At 43.5% G+C, this 20,435-nt stretch overlaps 1 protein-coding gene across 2 annotated transcripts in view; it reads right to left on the reverse strand.

Moving 5' to 3' along the window:
• Positions 1 to 20,435, reverse strand: part of LOC137352076 (multiple epidermal growth factor-like domains protein 6) — a 392,916-nt gene that overhangs the window by 361,015 nt on the left and 11,466 nt on the right. For both annotated transcript variants that reach the window (XM_068017149.1, XM_068017148.1), the window contains exons 2-3: positions 19,859 to 19,993; positions 15,262 to 15,371 (exon numbers count right to left, since the gene is read on the reverse strand). In XM_068017149.1, coding sequence (XP_067873250.1) covers positions 15,262 to 15,371; positions 19,859 to 19,993 — 245 coding nt within the window. The remainder of the gene's footprint in view (positions 1 to 15,261; positions 15,372 to 19,858; positions 19,994 to 20,435) is intronic.

The following is a 20,435-nucleotide window of genomic DNA, read 5'->3' on the forward strand; positions in this document are numbered from 1 at the left end:
ACCTTTCTCTCCTCCTTTAAAACCTATCTCTTTGACCAAGCTTTTGGTCACCTGTCCCAATATCTACCTACGTGCTCGGTATCAAATTTTGTTTGGTAACCGCTCCTGTGAAGCGCCTTGGAATGTTTTACTACATTAGCGGCACTATGTAAATCCAAGTTGTTGTTCCACCAATCTTCCAGGCTTCAGATAAGAGGTGAAGAAAGCATGGTATTTATAATTAAGGGGCCAATAATGCATTAAACGGCACTCAAAGCCCTATACAACTGGGCGTGGAGACTTGAAGCTGAGATGAGCATCAGGAAATGTGGCTTGGAAGTGTCTAGCATGCTAAGGGTCTGTACACTGCTTGAAGGGCTCATCAAACCCTCACATTTGATGCAAATTAAGCAACGTTCCAGGCACTGGACCCCAGTTTCCATCTAGCACTTCAGGGGATGCCCATGTTACGAAAAATCTTACTCCTTGGTAGTACTCCCCGTATAGGACCACCATCCATTACTGGTCCAAGACACAACTGCAGAAAAATATGGTGACACTTGAAGAGCAGCCAGCAGCTCTTTAATAGCTGCTGGTGCACAATAATGGGACTCCTGAACCCATGACATTTTGAGCATGTCATGCATTGCAGTGTTATCTCATTACAGGTCCTCTATATCTTTTTGTTCCAAATGAAAGGACGAAATAACTTGCATTTCTACAGCGCTTTTCATGACCTCAGAAGATCCCAAAGCACTTAACAGCCAATGAAGTACTTTTCTGAAGTGTAGTTACTATTGTAATGTAGGAAACGGGGCAGCCAATTTGCACACAGCAAGGTCACCTAAGCATAATGTGATAATGACCAGACAATCTGTTTTTAGGTGTTGGTTGAGACATAAATATTGTCCAGAACACCAGTGTCTTCACACAGATCTCCATATTAAACAATGCAATGTAAGATAAAGGAGCATCTTTGTTCTTCTATACTGAAGCACGTACCTGTGAAGCCGCGATAGAGTTCAGATTAACTGAAAATGACAAAGTAAAGATATACAATTGATGTAACATCAAAACCACTAGCGGTTCAAAAAGATGGTCCACAACCACCTACAAGGCAACTAGGGATCGGCAATAAATGCTGGCCTTGCAGCATTGCCCACATCCCAAGAATGAATGAAAAACACACAGGGACTTTAATTACTAGACCTGTCTGCTAAAGCACAGTTATGAAGAAACTTAGGGTGGGAAGGTCGTTAGTGCTGAGCATGAATCATAGAATCACACAGCACAGAAGGAGGCTATTTGGCCCATCGTTCCTGTACTGGTTCTTTGAAAGAGCTAATTAACCCCACTCCTCTGTTCTGAACCGTGGGCCCGCACCCTATAAGGCAACAAAGTCTTGGATATGGTGACTTCCTGAGCTATGCGCCCTACAAGCTCTGGTGTTTGCCGAGAGAGCACAATCATTCCTTCGGCCCCATCAGTTTGTGTTAGATTTGAGTGGAAAGAGAGTGCACACGAACCCTCAGTGTCATCTGGTCCTCCTGTACCCAGTCCCTTTAAAAACCAATATTACACTTCCTTTAAAACTCTAACAATGTAATAGGAATGTAGAATTTAGCAGCAATTAATCCCTGTCTGGACGCCAATCAGATTTTTGCAATTAAGTCATCCACTAATTGGTATTTGTTTATGGAAACAGCGATGCCAATCTGAATGCTCATTAGCAATCAAAGTATAAATGATGATCCAGCTGATTGAATGGCTGATGGCTGCGGCCACTGGGTTATGGTGACTGAAAATGTATTTAATGCACAAGAAAGTGTTTTTTTTTAACCACTCTTTTGGGAAACATACCATAATTCCCTCAATTTTCCCATTAAAACTATACAGCAGTGGACTTGCTGATTGATGACATTGTGGATAGATTAACATTCAGGGCTCTGATATTCCGCTGTGATGCCATCATTCTCCCACTGTAATTCCAGTGAACTCCTGGGAAAATGGTTGAAAATGGCTGTTTGTGCTGCTTCCCCATGAGTTCCACCCATCTTTCACCGGATTTATGCAGGGGGGCAGGTTAGAACCGCTCAGAATTACAGGGCCAAAAATTTAAATCATTAAATAAGATGTGGGGGTTTCCAGCTTGTGCGATTTTGTTTTCAACATTTATCCCTCAACAAACACTACCAAAAAAAATGGTAGCTGATCATTTATCTCATTGCTGTTTGTGAGACCTTGCTGTGTGCAAATTGGATGACTTGTTTCCAATAGTTCGTTGACTATGAACCGCCCAGGGACCACCTGAGGTTGTGAAAGGCAATTAAAGGAAATGTGCAAAAAGAATTGCACGTTTGGTGATTGCAGACTCAGAAAACCACAGACAATGAGTTGAATTCTTCTGTGTTTGTAGGCAAAAGGACATTGATACATTGGTGTGGATCCGAAGGAGACTGACGAGGACAATACTGGGATTTAGGGCCCCAAATTATGAGGACAGGCTAACAAATTATATAATCAAAATGGTACAGCACAGGCCATTCAACCCATCATGCCTGTGCCCATTCTTTGAAAGAGCTGTCCGATTAGTCCCACTGCGCTGCTCTTTCTCCATAGTCCAGCAAATGTTTGTTTTCAAGTATTTATCCAATTCCCTTTTAAAAGTAATTATTGATTCCTCCAGCCTTTCAGACTGTACCTTCCAGATCATAACAACTCATTGCATAAAAGCAGGTTGGATAAAAGATAGAGGGGGATATGATCAATGTTTCCCCAATTTTTGTTTGTTGTGCATGGCCTGTTTGTTGCACAGTCCCTTTAAGATTGCTGCATGGCTACAGTTGTGCATGTTAAAAGGAATCTTGGGTGTGCACAGCCTGTTTGTATCACTTCATGATATATTGCGGATTGCTGCACGGCCACACAGCTTAGAGAGAACAGTGTACATGATCCAGGTTTTCAAAATGCAATTGATGTAGGCTACAGCAGGCTGGTTGAATTGGATTCCAAACGCACAAAATGTGGGCACAAATTTAACATTAACGAGACTGGTGCATTGGTAACAGTTTTCTTCCCTAAAAACAATGGATATAGCAAGAAAAAAGAAATTGCATTTATGTAGCACATTTCACAAACAGTGACTGAAGTGCAAAGTGTCGGACTGACCCTTGAGGGGTATCACTTCACACCTGAGGGACTGGGGCTGCAGACAGGATTTCAGGAGTCTCCCCTGCTGAATGCAAAAAAGTCGAGCAAGTCTTTGAAAGGCCTGGGCCCAACTTGGTCACTGAAGTCAACTCAAACAATGGCAGCATTCAACCTTGAATGCCTCTCCTAATGAGACCCTGTTGAAATACAGAATTTTGAAACCTCCGATTCTATCTGAGGATTTAATCTTTCTTGCACAGTGTAACATCATTCGCTAATAACCCGCAGCTCAAAGTAGATAAACAGCTCATTCACAGCACACCGGAAGATGGGAATCCAACAAATCGACATTTTTGCACAGGTTCTTTGAAGAACCTTAAGAGGTTCCTGTGTGCTGGACAGAAATATGCCTGCTATGTGAAAAGGGGCCTTTTCTTGTTCTGTTTAAAGCAATTGCAGCCTGTGTCCCCAGTGATAAGCTCTTTGATGGTGTATTTCACCATTCGGTCACAGAATCGCATCAAGAATGAGCCATGACCTGAAAGGGATGAAGCAAACCTCTAGAGTTAAAGAAACAAATTTTAAAACTTTTGGCAACTTTCACCCTTCCTGCTCTCTGGAATGTACTAACCCTTCCCAGCAGTACTTATGTATGCATGTCCTCTTCCACCTCAGTCAAGTAGTCATTCTTCATGTTTTGAGTCTAGACAGCAAGCGTCAAGAGGCTACTTGAGCCAAATCTGAACTTTTTCTCACTGAATGCACAAATATAAACTCTCACCCACACAAGATTCAAACACTCTCTTGTCCATCCAACATCCAAACACTCTCTCGCCCACCCAACATCCAAACATTCTCTCGCCCACCCAACATCCAAACACTCTCTCGCCCACCCAACATGCAAACTCTCTCGCCCACCCAACATGCAAACTCTCTCTCGCCCACCCAACATGCAAACAGTCTCTCGCCCACCCAACATGCAAACACTCTCTCGCCCACCCAACATGCAAACACTCTCTCGCCCACCCAACAACCAAACACTCTCTCGCCCACCCAACAACCAAACACTCTCTTGCCCACCCAACAACCAAACACTCTCTTACCCACCCAACATCCAAATGGAGAGACGGTTGCATAGTGGTAATGTCACTGGCCTAGTAACCCAGAGACCCAGGCTAATGCACTGGGGACATGAGTTCAAATTCCACCATGACAGCTGGTGGAATTTAAATTAAATTAATAAATAAAAAAAATCTGGAACTGAAAGCTAGTCTCAGTAACAATGCCATGAAACTATCACTGATTGTTATAAAAACCCATCTGGTTCACTAATGTTCTTTAGGGAAGGAAATCGGCCATCCTTACCTCGTCTGCCCTATATGTGACTCCAGACCCACAGCAATGTGGTTGACTCTTAACTGCCCTCTGAAATGGCCTAGCAAACCACACAATTCAAGGGCAATTAAGGATGGGCAACAATACTGGCCTTGTCAGTGATGCCCACATGCCATGAAAGAATAAAATAAACAGCCTTGCCCATGCAACATCCAAACACACAAATATTCTCAGCAGGATGTTCCTGGATAGCAAACAGCAAAGACATGTGTGTCGAATTTTCCCCTTCCCAGCCAAAGGGCATGGAAGCTAATTATGGCACCCTGACTGCTGCATCAATGGAGTTCGGCTAACTCAGCATAGTCCAAGATCAACCTGGGTCCTGGATAGTGTGTTCTCTCAGCTTCTTCATTTTAAAATACACACAACTTCCTGCGCTTATCACAATAGCCATGTAGCCCACTCCAGAAACATAGCACAAGGTGTAACCTGCTCATGGAAGTCTTCGGCCACCAGAAACTGTCAGTGAAGAAAAATGGGGGTCATGTTAACCTGACCCACTGGACGGGAAATGTGTGGGCTCTGGTTGTTAAACACCCCACTCAATATTATTTTCTATTTAAGTTATTGTAACAATGCTGCCACCGAAAACAAGTGTTACAGTTACAGACTGACACATTGATTTCAATGGTGTGGGGTTGTGACCAATATTCCCTTTTAGCTGCAAGGCTGTGAAACAGCGTGAAGGTTCCTGTACAGGCCACGCATAAGTCGATCCCTTTGTTACCACACGTGCGTGGCTGCACAAAAACATCTAAAGGGTCTGTGCACACTTAAATGAATCGGCCGCATACAACAAAAAAATTAGAGGATGCGGTGGGTGTGACATTGTGACCCATTGATTTCAATGGTGCAGGAGTGTGACAGCATGACACGTAGATTTCGATGGAGTTTAACAGTACGACTCTTGATTTCAATTAACTGTTTGGTGGGGGGTGCAGCGTGACAGGAAGATACATTGATTTCAGTAGAGATGCGTCACAATTGAGATAAAGCAAGAAGACGCGAGGACTTTTATATATTACTAGGCATGGCACACAGGAATTCAAGATCAAGTACAGTCTTCAGGTAGCGCATGGTTAGAGGCAGGAGATAACTGGTGTGCATATGCGATACAGTCCCATTTTAAAGTCATACATTCTGGCCATAAATAAATGAAACAGGTGTTATCTACCTATAATGTATTAAAAATCTTATTTCTGTATGCACAATTTGTATGTCCACATTCATAATGGAAACTGCCGAGGTAAACTTGTCACACTTTGGTTACATTCTCCTGCCAGTGGCAGCACTGCAGTTCCTTCATTTGGGGTGGGGGGTGGTGGGGGGGGGGGTGGGGGAAGGTGTAATGATAATGTGATGAGTTTTATATAAGCTATTTCCATATAAATTATACAAATTTATAATTGGAAGTGCACACAGAAATAAGATCTTTAATGTAGCACAGGTATATAAAGCTGTCGTTCTCACCCTGGCACTCATTTAATTTCTACTGCAAAGGAATAGCACTCATTCCTGGCCTGGTCTTCACAATGCCAACTGGACCACAAGGATAAGGGAACCGGTTTTAACCAGAAAGGGAGCTGGTGCTCAGACATGGCTCTCCCACAATTCAATCAAGTACCAATGTGGAAGCCTGACGACAGTTACAAACCTGTCCAGCCCTATCTCCATAGAACTTCAATCAAACCGCAAAAAGAAAAATCAGCAATTAAAACAGTCATAACATCAACACAAATTTAAATTCTTTTCCTCTGATAATTTTTTGCCAATGATTCATTTTCCTAATGGGATCTGTGAAGAAAGTTGAGTCTGGGAAAATGAAAGACAGTTAATTACAGCATTTTGAATGAAGAAAAGTAAACTGCACTAAAAAGTACAGCCAAGGCGATTAAAGTAATCTAATTATTGAGATGTTGAGTGCAGCCAGTCACAGTAACAGTTCCAATTAAAATATTTGGTCGACTGCCTCCCTGACTGTATCCCTGGTGTTAAGAAGTAGTATGAGGATCGGGCTGAGTTTACACAGGGTGTCTGGACCACTTTCTCCTGAATCAGCACAGGGGGCAAACTGCTTTTACGCTGTTGATTCGGGAACCAGACGGGCACTGCACAAGTAGAGACCCACAAAATACAAGCCCTGCTCTGCCTCCTGTAGCCTACAGTGTGCCACCTCTCTCCGTTAGAAAAACTTGCATTTATATAGCACCTTTCAGACCCAACCACCAACGAAGTACTTTTTAAAGAGTAGTCACTGTTATAATGTAGGAAACACCGTAGCATATTTGTACACAGCAAACTCCCACAAACAGCAATGAGATAGTGACCAAATAATCCGTTTTTTTAGTGATGTTGGTTGAGGGATAAATATTGGCCAGGACAATGGCTAAACTCCCCTACTCTTCTTCAAAATAGCGCCATGGTATTTTTTAGGTCCATCTGAAAGGGTAGACGGGGCCTCAGTTTAATGAAAGATGGCACCTCTGACAGTACAGCACTCCTTCAGTACCACACTGAAGTGTCAGCTTAAATTATAAGCTCAAGTCTCTGGAGTGAAACAGTCTGACTCGGAAGCGAGAGTGCCATCATTGAGCCACAGCTGACAAATTGACCTTGTTTCAGGTTCATTCCGTCTGGGGCTCATTTCCTTCACTACCTCTGACTGCAGCTCTCAGCAGCCAGTAGAAGAGAGCTCCTGGACACCAAAAAAGTGCCAAGTGACTCTCTTTTACACTAGCAAGGGCAATAACCACAGGACTTCTGTGTGGGTGCCTCTGCCAATTTAGTACAGTGAAGCCATCATACATACCTAATTGTCCTGTATTCTTAAAGAATTTTCTTCCCATTCCCCTTTCCTCATTGGGTCTTCCCTCGAAAAAGTGAGTAACAAACCTGTCTACCCTCCCTTTCACCCAAAACACTCCATCGATGTCGTTCTGAAGCAAATATATGGAATAGGAACACGGACTACAAGATGGGTCTCATTACCTGCAGTGGAAATGAAACAGAGACTGGCAGACTGACCGACTCACCCTGCAGCCTTGCTCCTCAGTCACCCAAGGTGTCAGCCTTCGCTCAGTGGGTAGCACCCTTACCTCTGAGTCAGAAGGTTGTGGATTCAAGATCCACTCCAAAGACTTAAGAAAATAAACTAGACTGACATTTCAGTGCAGTACTGAGGGACTGTTGCAATGCTGGCGGTGCCGTTTTTTGGATTAGACATTAAACCAAGGCCCCAGCTGCTTGCTCAGGTAGAAGTAAAAGATCTCGCGTCTCTATTCGAAGACAACAAGGAGTTCTCCAATTGTCCTGACCAACTTTAATCCCTCAACCAGTACCACTAAGAAGAGGTGATCTGGTCATGTCTCTCAGTGCTGTTCGTGGATATTGCTGTACACATATTGGTAGCCGTGTTTCCCTACATTACAACAGTGATCTCAATACAAAAGAATTTCATTGGCTGTGAAGTGTTTAGGATGTCCTGAAGTCATGACAGACACTATATAACTTTCTTTCCTCATCTACCCCATTCATCCTCAACTGTTTCTAATGTTGTGTGATTAAATTATTAATTTACATGTCCGTGCTAAGTTCCTTGGTGCTTCAGATGGACTGATGCATGAGCCAGTACTGCTGTGCACTCTGAGCTTGCAAGTAAACCTCTTCATTCAGTAACGCAGACACAGAGGCTGCCAAGGGCAAAATTTTCTGAATTTTTAAAATACAGACAGGAAAGTCATTTTCTATGTAAAAAGGGATTTTATTTATTGTGATCTTATTGTTACTTCATCTGATTTTTGAAAGATACTATCAAGTAACATTGTAGCAAAAAATGTCACAATCGTAACAAATCCGGGCGAGCAACTGTGACCGTCAGTATAGCCCAGACACAGTATTATACATGCCACCTCCAGAACTGCAGCAATCCTATGCATTTTTTTTTCCAATGCCCTGTTTTCTTCCTCTCCTTCCTGGAGGCATTGGGGATGATTTTCAACTTCCACTCATTTGTTTTGCACTTGAAACACAGGCTGCCAGTGGGAGGGGAAATGTGGGAGAATCTTGATTGCCCCTTGGATACCCAAGTCCAACCTACTGCGATTTTCTGCCAAGTTTATAACTGGGCACACAGCACAACCACATGTTTCAGGCAAGAAGCAATTTAAATATGCACATTCTACCCCATTGTACCTCTGCCTATTTCCACAGGTAGTAAGTGTCCTAACCTATTCTGTTTAAAGGGACCACTGGTGGCTGCTCCATAAAAGAGCTCATTAACTTCTTTCTGGAGCCAGGAGGAGCAGGAGCAAGAAAAGAGAAAGAAATAAAGAGTAGAGAGGTCATAGAGTCATTTATGGCTCAGAAGGAGGCCATTCGGCCCATTGAGTCCATGCCAAAGACAGAGTAGTGGGAAAGGATAGAGAGGGAAGTGAAAGAAAAACAGGAGAGAGAGAAATATGAGATAGAGTGAGAAAAAGGAGCAGAGAAAAGAGAAGAGAGTAGAGAAGCGAGGAAAGGAAGAGAAAGACAAAGGAAGAGAGAGAATAGAGAGGGAAAGGAGAGAAAAAGGAACAGAAAGAAGAGTGAGACAGAAGAGGGAATAGAGAAAGAGAAAAAAGGAAGAGAAAGAAGAGAGAGTGAGGGAGAAAGAAGAGGGAAAAGTCAGAAAGAAAGACAAAGAGAGAAGAGAGTTGGTGGCTGGAGGTGAGAGAGAGGTCACCTATCTGACAGCAAGTTTTTTCTTGTATCCTGTCCAGGCGTGTTTGAGGAATGTTAAAGTCTCCCCAGAATGGGAGTTAATAGATATTGAAGGAAAAAGACTAATTTGGCATGAAAGAGAAAACCAAGCTTCTTTAGAGGCTACGGAGGAGTTAGCCTTCAATCCAAGCACCCGTTACTAGAAAACGTTTGTTAGCAATTGACCCAAGTGCAACGCAATTCTGACACTTTATGTTTTAAAATACTAAAACACAATACTTCCAATGTTTAAACTACTATCAGTTTGGCTCTGTCAGTAACATTTGGCTGAATGTTAGAAGGTTTAAGCCCCACTCCAAAGACTCACGCACATAATCGAAGTTGACACTTCACTGCAGTACTGAAGGAGTGTTACACTGTTGAAGGTTCCATCTTTTGGATGGGAGGTTCTATAAAGATGGATGTAAAAGATCCGGAGATACTATTCAAAGGAAAGCAAGGGACTTCTCGAGTGTCCTGGTCAACATTTAAGCACTCAACTAACAAAGACAGATTAACTCGTCATTTACCTCATTGCTGTTTGTGGGACTTCGCTCTGTTCAAACTGGCTGCTGTGTTTACCTACAAAACAACAATCACTGGACTTTAAAAGTAATCCAATGGTTGTGCTATGGGACATTATGCTGTTCTTTATTTTTCTCAATGAATATGATGAGCCTTACCCTCTGCCACCTCATCAGCTCCATCAGTGAATTCCCAAGCTTGTGGAGTTAATATACCCATGTTGAATTTCCAGCTTCTATCCCAAGCTTGTCAACTGACTATAAACATTGTGCCATGATGCCAACTACTAACAGGCAGGCTCCAGACTCCCGCAGTGTCCATCTGGTTTTCACTCCATGCTCCGCAAGAGAAACAGACACAACTCCTTAGCAGTTACTCCCTCAGTTACGTTAACTCAATTTCTCTCTCCACAGATGCTGCCTGACCTGCCGAGTGTTTCCAGCATTTTCTATTTTTGTTAACTGTTTAACATTTCAGGAAGGTTGCTGTCAGCCTGCATATTCCACTGTGAAATCTGCCATGCCAGCTGTGAACGATAACTAGCAGCTTTAAAAGGGAGTAATGAGGTGAAGAATCCAACTTGGGGTGACATATGTGGCAGTGGGATTGAAGCATGACATGTGGTAAGTGCAGCATGCGTGGCTTTGGAATTCCCTACCCCAGTAGGTTGTGGATGCTCCATCGTTGAATACACTTAAGGCTGGGATAGACAGATGTTTGATCTCTCAGAGAATCATGAAATGTGACGAGCAAGTGGGAAAGTGGATTTGAATCCTAAGATCAGTCATGATCGTTTTGAATGGTGGATCAGGCTCAATGGACCATATTGTCTACTCCTGCTCCTAATTCTTGTGTTCTCCACCACTGGGGATTTTCCTCACCTCATGTCTGAGACTGTTGTAGACTAATTGATAAGAGATTGATTGCTATGATTATGCTAGGTATGAAATGTCAGCCACAACTGGCACCTCTGAGTTCCAGTCCCACTCGAGAGACTTGTGCACATAACCTAGGTTGATATCCCTGTGCACTATTGATGGAGGTGCTGCGCTGTTGGAGGTGCAGTCTTTCGAGTAAGATGTTAAACTCAGGGCCAATCTGATCTGTCAGGTGGATGTAAAAGATTCCACGGAACTATGCGAAGAAGAGCACAGGAGTTCTCCCTGATGTTCTGTCCAATATTTATCCATCAACCAACATTAAAAAAAAGATTATCTAGTCATTATCTTATTGCTGTCTTGGGAGCTTTCTGTGTGAACAAAGAACAAAGAGCAGTACAGCACAGGAACAGGCCATTCGGCCCTCCAAGCCTGCGTCGATCTTGATGCCTGCCTAAACTAAAACCTTCTGCACTTCAGGGGTCCGTATCCCTCTATTCCCATCCTATTCATGTATTTGTCAAGATGCCTCTTAAACGTCGCTATCGTATCTGCTTCCACCACGTCCCTTGGCAACAAGTTCCAGGCACTCACCACCCTCTGTGTAAAAAAACTTGCCTCGCACATCCCCTCTAAACTTTGCCCCTCTCACCTTAAACCTATGTCCCCTAATAACTGACTCTTCCACCCTGGGAAAAAGCTTTTGACTATTCACACTGTCCATGCCGCTCATAACTTTGTAAACCTCTATCATGTCGCCCCTCCACCTCCGTCGTTCCAGTGAAAACAATCCGAGTTTTCCCAACCTCTCCTCATAGATAATGCCCTCCAGACCAGGCAACATCCTGGTAAACCTCTTCTGTACCCTCTCCAAAGCCTCCACGTCCTTCTGGTAGTGTGGCGACCAGAATTGCACGCAATATTCTAAGTGTGGCCTAACTAAGGTTCTGTACAGCTGCAGCATGACTTGCCAATTTTTATACTCTATGCCCCGACCGATGAAGGCAAGCATGCTGTATGCCTTCTTGACTACCTTATCCACCTGCGTTGCCACTTTCAGTGACCTGTGGACCTGTACGCCCAGATCTCTCCGCCTGTCAATACTCCTAAGGGTTCTGCCATTTAATGTATACCTCCCACCTGCATTAGACCTTCCAAAATGTATTACCTCACATTTGTCCGGATTAAACTCCATCTGCCATTTCTCCGCCCAAGTCTCCAACCGATCTATATCCTGCTGTATCCTCTGACAATCCTCATCACTATCCGCAACTGCACCAACCTTTGTGTCGTCCGCAAACTTACTAATCAGACCAGCTACATTTTCCTGCAAATCATTTATATATACCACAAAGAGCAAAGGTCCCGGCACAGATCCCTGCGGAACACCACTAGTCATTCCATTCAGAAAAGCACCCTTCTACTGCTACCCTCTGTCTTCTATGACTGAGCCAGTTCTGTATCCATCTTGCCAGCTCACCTCTGATCCCGTGTGACTTCACCTTTTGTACCAGTCTGCCATGAGGGACCTTGTCGAAGGCTTTACTAAAGTCCATATAGATAACATCCACTACCCTTCCTTCATCAATCATCTTTGTCACTTTCTCAAAAAACTCAATCAAATTAGTGAGACACGACCTCCCCTTCACAAAACCATGCAGCCTCTCGCTAATAAGTTTGTTTGTTTCCAAATGGGAGTAAATCCTGTCGCGAAGAATCCTCTCTAATAATTTCCCTACCACTGACGTAAGGCTCACCGGCCTATAATTTCCTGGATTATCCTTGCTACCCTTCTTAAACAAAGGAACAACACTGGCTATTCTCCAGTCCTCTGGGACTTCACCTGCAGCCAATGAGGATGCAAAGATTTCTGTCAAGGCCCCAGCAATTTCTTCCCTTGCCTCCCTTAGTATTCTGGGGTAGATCCCATCAGGCCCTGGGGACTTATCTACCTTAATGCTTTGCAAGACACCCAACACCTCCTCCTTTTTGATAATGAGATGACTGAGACTATCTACACTCCCTTCCCTAGGCTCATCATCCACCAAGTCCTCCTCCTTGGTGAATACTGATGCAAAGTACTCATTTAGTACCTTGCCCATTTCCTCTGGCTCCACACATAGATTCCCTTCTCTGTCCTTGAGTGGGCCAACCCTTTCCCTAGTTACCCTCTTGCTCTTTATATACGTATAAAAAGCCTTGGGATTTTCCTTAATCCTGTTTGCCAATGACTTTTCATGACCCCTTTTCGCCTTCCTGACTCCTTGCTTAAGTTCCTTCCTACTGTCTTTATATTCCTCAAGGGATTCGTCTGTTCCTAGCTTTCCAGCCCTTACGAATGCTTCCTTTTTCTTTTTGACTAGGCTCACAATATCCCGCGTAATCCAAGGTTCCCGAAACTTGCCAAACTTATCCTTCTTCTTCACAGGAACATGCTGGTCCTGGATTCTAATCAACTGACGTTTGAAAGACTCCCATATGTCAGATGTTGATTTACCCTCAAACAGCCGCCCCCAATCTAGATTCTTCAGTTCCTGCTTAATATTGTTATAATTAGCCTTCCCCCAATTTAGCACCTTCACCCGAGGACTACTCTTATCCTTATCCACAAGTACCTTAAAACTTATGGAATTATGGTCACTGTTCCCGAAATGCGCCCCTACTGAAACTTCGACCACCTGGCCGGGCTCATTCCCCAATACCAGGTCCAATACGGCCCCATCCCTAGTTGGAATATCTACGTATTGTTTCAAGAAGCCCTCCTGGATGCTCCTTACAAATTCTGCCCCATCCAAGCCCCTAGCACTAAGTGAGTCCCTATTTGCACTAAGTGTGCAAAAAGGCTGCAGCATTTCCGACATTACAACAGGGACTATACTTCAAATTACTTAATTGACTTCAAGTGCTTTGAGATGTCCTGAGGTCATGAAAGGTGCTATATAAAAGCAAGTAAAAAAAAATTAGTCAACTCCAATATCATAGTATCATGTGACTACCAGGATGGTAAAAGACGAACTATATGGACCTTGGTCTATTTTCACCTCGCAATTCCCTAGTGATCAGGGCCAGGATTCTTCTCTTTGGGTCGGAGTTCCATCTGGACGGACTTCCACCCACCCCTCCGAACCCAATGTCACCCGACCCATTTCACTGGTTGTCTGTATGGTGAGCTCCTGGTGGATCACTGCCACAAAGACGGAGCCTGCCAGCAAGAAGAGGGAGGGAGAATATCAACGTTACTGCAGCAACATAAGAGAGAACCTAAAAGGCAGAGAGTGTCCTGCAGAAGACTTCATCTAAACCCGCAGTCCCATTCCAGACGGTGGGTGACTTTCCTCCTTTATACTCACTTACGACTTGGATTTCCAGATTTCTTGCCCACCCGTGTGTGGCGAACTGCCCATTAGAGCTTATCAAATGCTTGGCAGCTGGTTCGAGTTATGTTGCTCAGGCCCCTAATTTGAAAATGGTTTCCAGCCTCCTGACCCCCAGACCTCCTGATGCTGCCTTCAGGCAGGCACTTCATGAACTTTGCACCTATTTTGGACAGAAGTTAGAAATCACCCCCATTCCCTGTAGTCTTCGTACCCACAGTAAACTCGAGATCAACTTCCTCCAAGTCATTGTGTACCCTTCATAAGCCTACTGAAAGCCCTGGACACCAACTTGCATTTATATAGCACCTGTAATGTAATAAAACATCCCAAGGCATTTCGCAGGAACATAATGAGATAAAAAACTGACACCAAGCCAAAGAAAGAGACAAGAGGGCAGGTAACCAAAAGATTGGTCATACAGGAGTGCGCTATGAGGTAGAGAGATTTACGGAGGGCATTCCAGAGCTTGGATCTAGGCAGCTGAAGGCATGGTTGCCAATGGTGGGACAAAGGAAGGGGGTCTGCACAAGCGGCAAGAATTGGAACAGCACAAGATCTCAGAGGGTTGTCGGGCTGGAGGAGGTTACAGAGGTAAGGAAGGACGAGACCATGGAGGGGTCTGAAAATAAGGATAAGAATTTTAAATTCAAGGCATTGCTGGACCAGGAGCAGATGTAGGTCAGTGAATACAGTGGCAATGTGTGAATGGGATTTGGTCCAATCTGTCCTCTTACCCAATCTGGGCAATGCTCTTGTGTTCATCTGGGGTTTGAACAGATCACTAGTGAAGCTCCAGTGACATTCTCATGGGGAGTTCGTGACAGAACACATCTTCAGTATAAGTGACACTGAGAAACAAAGAGAGATTAGAGATGGCAAGCTGAGTTGGGGTTTTGAAATAAAAACCTTGGGATATAAATTCGTATTGGGTGGTAATGCAAAACAAGCAAAAGTGAATTGGAAACTAATTTGCGCACAACACACTCCCACAAATAGCACTGTGCTAATGATCAGATAGTCTGATTTTAAGCGTTGGTTGAGCGATAAATACTGGACAGCAGGCCTTCTCTTCTTTGAGTGGTGCCATGGGGTCTTTTATGCCCACCTAAAATGACTGATGGGGCTAGCAACACTGTTAATGAAACTCAAGACGTAGCACTGAACAGCCTTTTGGCAGGAACAGTCCAATGCTGCTATTTCATTCCCAAAAGGCAACTTACGGTACAGGCATCCAGCTTCATTGTTCAGCTGTAACCACCCAGGACAACACTTGTAGACCATCTGAAAGTCCATGCTGTAGACCTGTCTGTACGCAGTGTAATACGCAGTCCTGTAAAGAAAACCAAAGTCATTTATAGTTATTCACAGATACCCTATCTCTCTACCCCATAACCATGCTGCCATACAAGGAAAGGGTTGGATTAGAAAGACTTGCATTTATATAGCACCTTATCACATCTATCTATCATTTCAAAATGCTTCACATATTTTTTACTTGGCAAGTTATGATTTGGAATGCATTGCTCGAAAGGGTGATGGAAGCAGATTCAATCATAACTTTCAAAGTGGAAATAAATAAAAAGGAAAAGAAATTAGATGGCTACACGGAAAGAGCAAAGAAGTGGGACAAATTGGTCGTTCTTTCAGAGAGCTAGCATAGGCACGATCAGCTGAATGGTCTCCTTCTGTGCTGTATGATTCTATATAAACAATTACTGAAAGTGCAGTGACCAACTGGTCCACTAATGCCCTTTAGGAAAGGAAATCTGCCGTCCTTACCTGGTCTGGCCTATATGTGATTCTAGTCCATTCTTAACTGTCCTCTAATGTGATCCAGCAAATTGCTCATTTGTATCAAACCACAACCCTACAGATTCAAGAATTGTCAACTTTTCTGGGCAACTAGGGATGGGCAATAAATGCCGGCCTTTCCAGCGACACCCACATTCCCACAATAAAATAAAATGTATGCTAACACAGCAGCACAATAACACACTTAGCTCCCATAGTGCGGGGTCGGTTAGCTCAGTTGTGCTAGACAGCTAGAGTGTGCTGTAGAAAGATACCAACAGCACGGGTTAAATTCCCGTACCGGCTGTGGTAGTTCATGGAGGCCTGTCTCCTCGCCTTGCCCCATGCTTGAGGAGTGGTGTCCCTCAAGCTATACATCACCAACTATCTCTCTCTCATGGGGAAAGATGCCTATGTTCCTTTGGGACTATGGTTAGAACAGCAACAACGCATCCCACATGAACAATGATAATGAGTGCATATTTTTGGTGGCATTTGTTGAGGCAGGAATGTTGACCAGGAGAACTCTCTGCTCTGCCTTGAGTAGTGCCACTAAATATTCACCTGAAGTACAGGAGCAGACCTGCATTTTAATGCCTCATTTTACGCTGCCTCAGAGCTGAAGTTTGGCTCTTGAAGTGGGGTTCGAACCCACGATCTTTGCCTCAGAGGCATGTGCTATCAACTGAGGCAAGTTCACTCAGTGAGTAACTCGCTTAGGGAGCAGGACCCTGTCTTCATCCGGCATCCATATGGACCATTTTCTAGCGTGGTCAATGGATTGCTGTGGTAGCAGAAACTAAAGACAGTTTTCTCCTCCATAGCCAAGGCAAAATAAAAGGTCAATAAATGTCTCTGCCAGGCTGAATTCTCTGACCAGGCCTGTGTACTATCAGCTTCCCACCCTTTAAGTAAAGGTTTCTTACTGCTTTGTCATGACAATATATTAGAGCAAGTAAACAGGGACTGTTTGTGTACACACACACAAGCATAGCAACAGGAACAGAGGTACACAGTATTGCCCAATGAACTGCCATAAGTGGAAAGAGAGCTGATTGTTAACCCTTAACCTGCTGAATAAACAAGAGCAGAACAGATCATGAAGAACTGAAAAAAATCTAAACATTTACAAACCCCATGTTTACTTTAAAGAAAGATCATGGAGACTGTAGTGGAGAATGATTTAAAGGAAAGCCAAATATACATATGAGGAAAAAATTAATACAAGGTTATGTTGGTAGGGTTAGATGAAGAGGGGTGGGTAGAGGCTCATCTGGAGCATTAACATCAGCGTAGCCAGTTGGACCAAATTGCCTGTTTCTTTTCTGTACATTCTAAATAACCCCAGATGTTTTTAGCCTGCTCCAAGCTGGGGTACCAGGGAGAGCAACCAAGTGAATTATGGGTAAGGTAAGTGATTTGGTGCAATGTGGCATCACCTAATAAACCCCATGAATTTCCCTGTTTGGGTGCACATTGGATTTCCATACATTAAAATTGCTGGAGATTGTGAAAACATCGGCTTTCCTCTTTAACAGTGAATTTGACTGAAGCCAATGGGCACACAACTCGAGGGTACAAACAGAAGTAAAGAATGATTGCAGCATCAGCATGCTCAGCGTCAGAGGGAAAAGGGGGAGATAGGAGGAGTGGGAGCATGGAAGGAGAATGAGAAGTGCAAGGGCAAAATTTTTACACTTTCCCTTTGCATAGAAAAAACCTACAAAATTCTAACAGGACGGGACAGACTAGATGCAGGAAGGATGTTCCCGATGGTGGTGGAGTCCAGGACCAGGGGTCACAGTCTAAGAATAAGGGGGTAAGCCATTTAGTACTGAGATGAGGAGAGATTTCTTCACCAAGAGAGTGGTGAACCTGTGGAATTCTCTAACACGGAAAGCACTTGAGGCCAAATCATTAAATATATTCAAGAAAGAGTTAGGTATCGTTCTTAGGGCTAATGGGATCAAGGGATACGGGGAGAAAGCGGGAACAGGTTACTGAGTTTGGATGATCAGCCATGATCATATTGAATGGCAGAGAAGGCTCGAAGGGCTAAATGGCCTACTCCTGCTCCTATTTTTCTATGTTTCTATCAAGGCTCAGAAGGAGAATCATCTTTATTTCTGGTACTTCTGTCATGATAAATCAATTTTCCAGATTTGGACAATTTTCCCTAATAAAAAGAGATGGGGGTGTTGGAGGAGTGGGAAACCAACACTTTTAAATACCTCAAGATGGTGTGTGGAGATACAGGGAGGTACACAGAGACTGGGGAAGAAGGAGAGAGAGACCAGAAAAGCAAAAGAGAGTAAGAGTGAAAAGAACAATAGTGTAAAGAGAAAGAGAGGAAATGCAAGAGACAGAAAGCATGAAAGAGAAACAGAAAACAAGAGAGTGACAGAGAGTGAGGGAAAGAGCGAAAAGCAAGAGAGAAAATGCAAGAAAGAGAAAATGGAATAGAGAGCACGAAAGCAAGAGAGAAAATGGGATGAGAACGTGAAAGAAAACAAGAGAGACAGAACATGCAAGAGACGAACAGAAAAACACAAGAAGAGCAAGAGTGCAAAAGCAAGAGGTAGAGAGAGAAAAGCAGTGAGAGTGAGCAAATGCAAGAGAGATAGAGAGAACAAGAGTGAGACAAAGAGAGAAAGGATTGAGGTTTACAATAAGGTTATTGTAGTGCTTATGAAAGGCTTCAAAAACAGTGTATGCATTTTCATTTATAGATTTATTCAAAAGGTATATATCACATTTTATCTTTTCTTTCCAATAACTTTTTAAATAATTATATGTTTATGATGCCTCATTCCTAATTTTAAAAAAAACTTTCAAAATTATTCTGTTGTGCATTGGCTCCAGAAGGAAATGCACTGACCAGTGTGGACATTGAGCAATTCAGATCAGGGAAGACCCAGGTTTTACCTCTGGTTTCTATACAGCTTTTTTTATTCATTCAAAGGATGTGGGCATCACTGGTAAGGGCAGCATTTATTGCCCATCCCTAATTGTCCACCACCTATTTGACTACAATTGAGTGGCTTGATAAACCATTTAAGGGGAAGGTTAAGAGTCAACCACGTTGTTGTGAGTTGGAATCACATATAGGCCAGTCCAGGTAAGGACAGCAGATTTCCTTCCTAAAGGACATTCGTGAACCAGATGTGTTTTTACAACAATCTGGTAGTGTCATGGTCACCAATATTGATATGAATTTTTATTCCAGAATTATTTAATTAATCGAATTTAAATTCCCCAGCTGCCGTGGTGGCATTTGAACTTGGTCATTATTAAAGGCCTCTGGATTACTCATCCAGTAAAATAACCACTATGCTACCATACCCTTAAGTGTGTGAGTACCCGAAATGAAGTGAGAAGACCCCAGCTAAGGGTAACATTTTCACCTTCAGCACCCCTCCACCAAGAAGGGCAAATCAGCCAAAGTTCCTGTTCCTGATATATCCAGCCAGTGACCAAAGTAGCCTCTTTTTTTTTGGACTGTGCAGCTGATTCATTTAAGTGTGCAACTCCTTAAAGTTTTTTGTATGGCTGTGCACACCCGGTAACTTAAAGGGGCCAACCAGTGTGCGGACTGCACAGGAAGTCTCGGGTTGTTGCGTAGCTGCACAGCTTAGAGGGAACATTGCTAGTGAACCCCTGCTGGAAGTGTGTGTGGATGTCAGCAAAATTAGTCTTAATTATGATGCTCTACACAGTTGAACAACTTGCTAGCACCTCTCTGTTACAGGTGCCATGCGAAGGAAGCCCACTTAGGTGAGGTACGGTGGCGGGGAGGGGGATGGTGTAAATGGGGAGGAGGATCTGTACCCCAGAATGAGTCAGTACATTCAGGAAAAATGATGAAAAGAAACTTCCCTAACAATCCTACTTTAAGAAGCATTTCAACCAAAGTGGCTCAATCAACAAATGTGGACAGAAAATGGAATTGGATTTTAATTTCTGTTTATTTCAGTGAACTAGTCATATTCAGCTGTTGATTTGAATGACATTGCTGTGGTCGCATACCTCCTCTCATGTCCCACGCACCACTTCTGTCCTCCACACTCTTGTTTCCACACTTTAACCATCCGAGTGAAGGCCTGGACGCATGGCTGCCTGTGGCCAATCATCATCACTTCCCTCTCCTCACAAACATTGGGCCTAAACAAGGGGATTAAATAATACTTGATCACAGGTAGGTCCTTGTACACACTAGCAGACGAACATATGACAATTTCAGGCAGGAAAACACCAGCTGGTCCATCAAGCCTGCCCATACCACATGATGGCTACCGTATTGTGACTAGACATTTCTTAACCTTCACATTCAGAAGCTAAAAAACAGAGAAAAACCCAGAGCCAATAAAGTGGAAAAAACTGGAAAATTCCTCTCCAAGTCCTTCAGGCAAACGAAATCAGTCCAGGAGATTACATGGACCAAGTGTTATCCGTAAAGACACTTACCTTTTATATGATGCAATCTCTGCCCTAATCAAGACCAGTACAGCAACCCAGCACAACAACCAGCAACACATTCCAGAGGTTCACTACTTTCTGGCTGTTTCAGCTCCTTCCCAGGAGTCCACACACCAGCCCATAATCC

This window comes from Heterodontus francisci, chromosome 37, assembly GCF_036365525.1.
Source record: "Heterodontus francisci isolate sHetFra1 chromosome 37, sHetFra1.hap1, whole genome shotgun sequence".
NCBI classification, from domain to species: Eukaryota; Metazoa; Chordata; class Chondrichthyes; order Heterodontiformes; family Heterodontidae; genus Heterodontus; species Heterodontus francisci.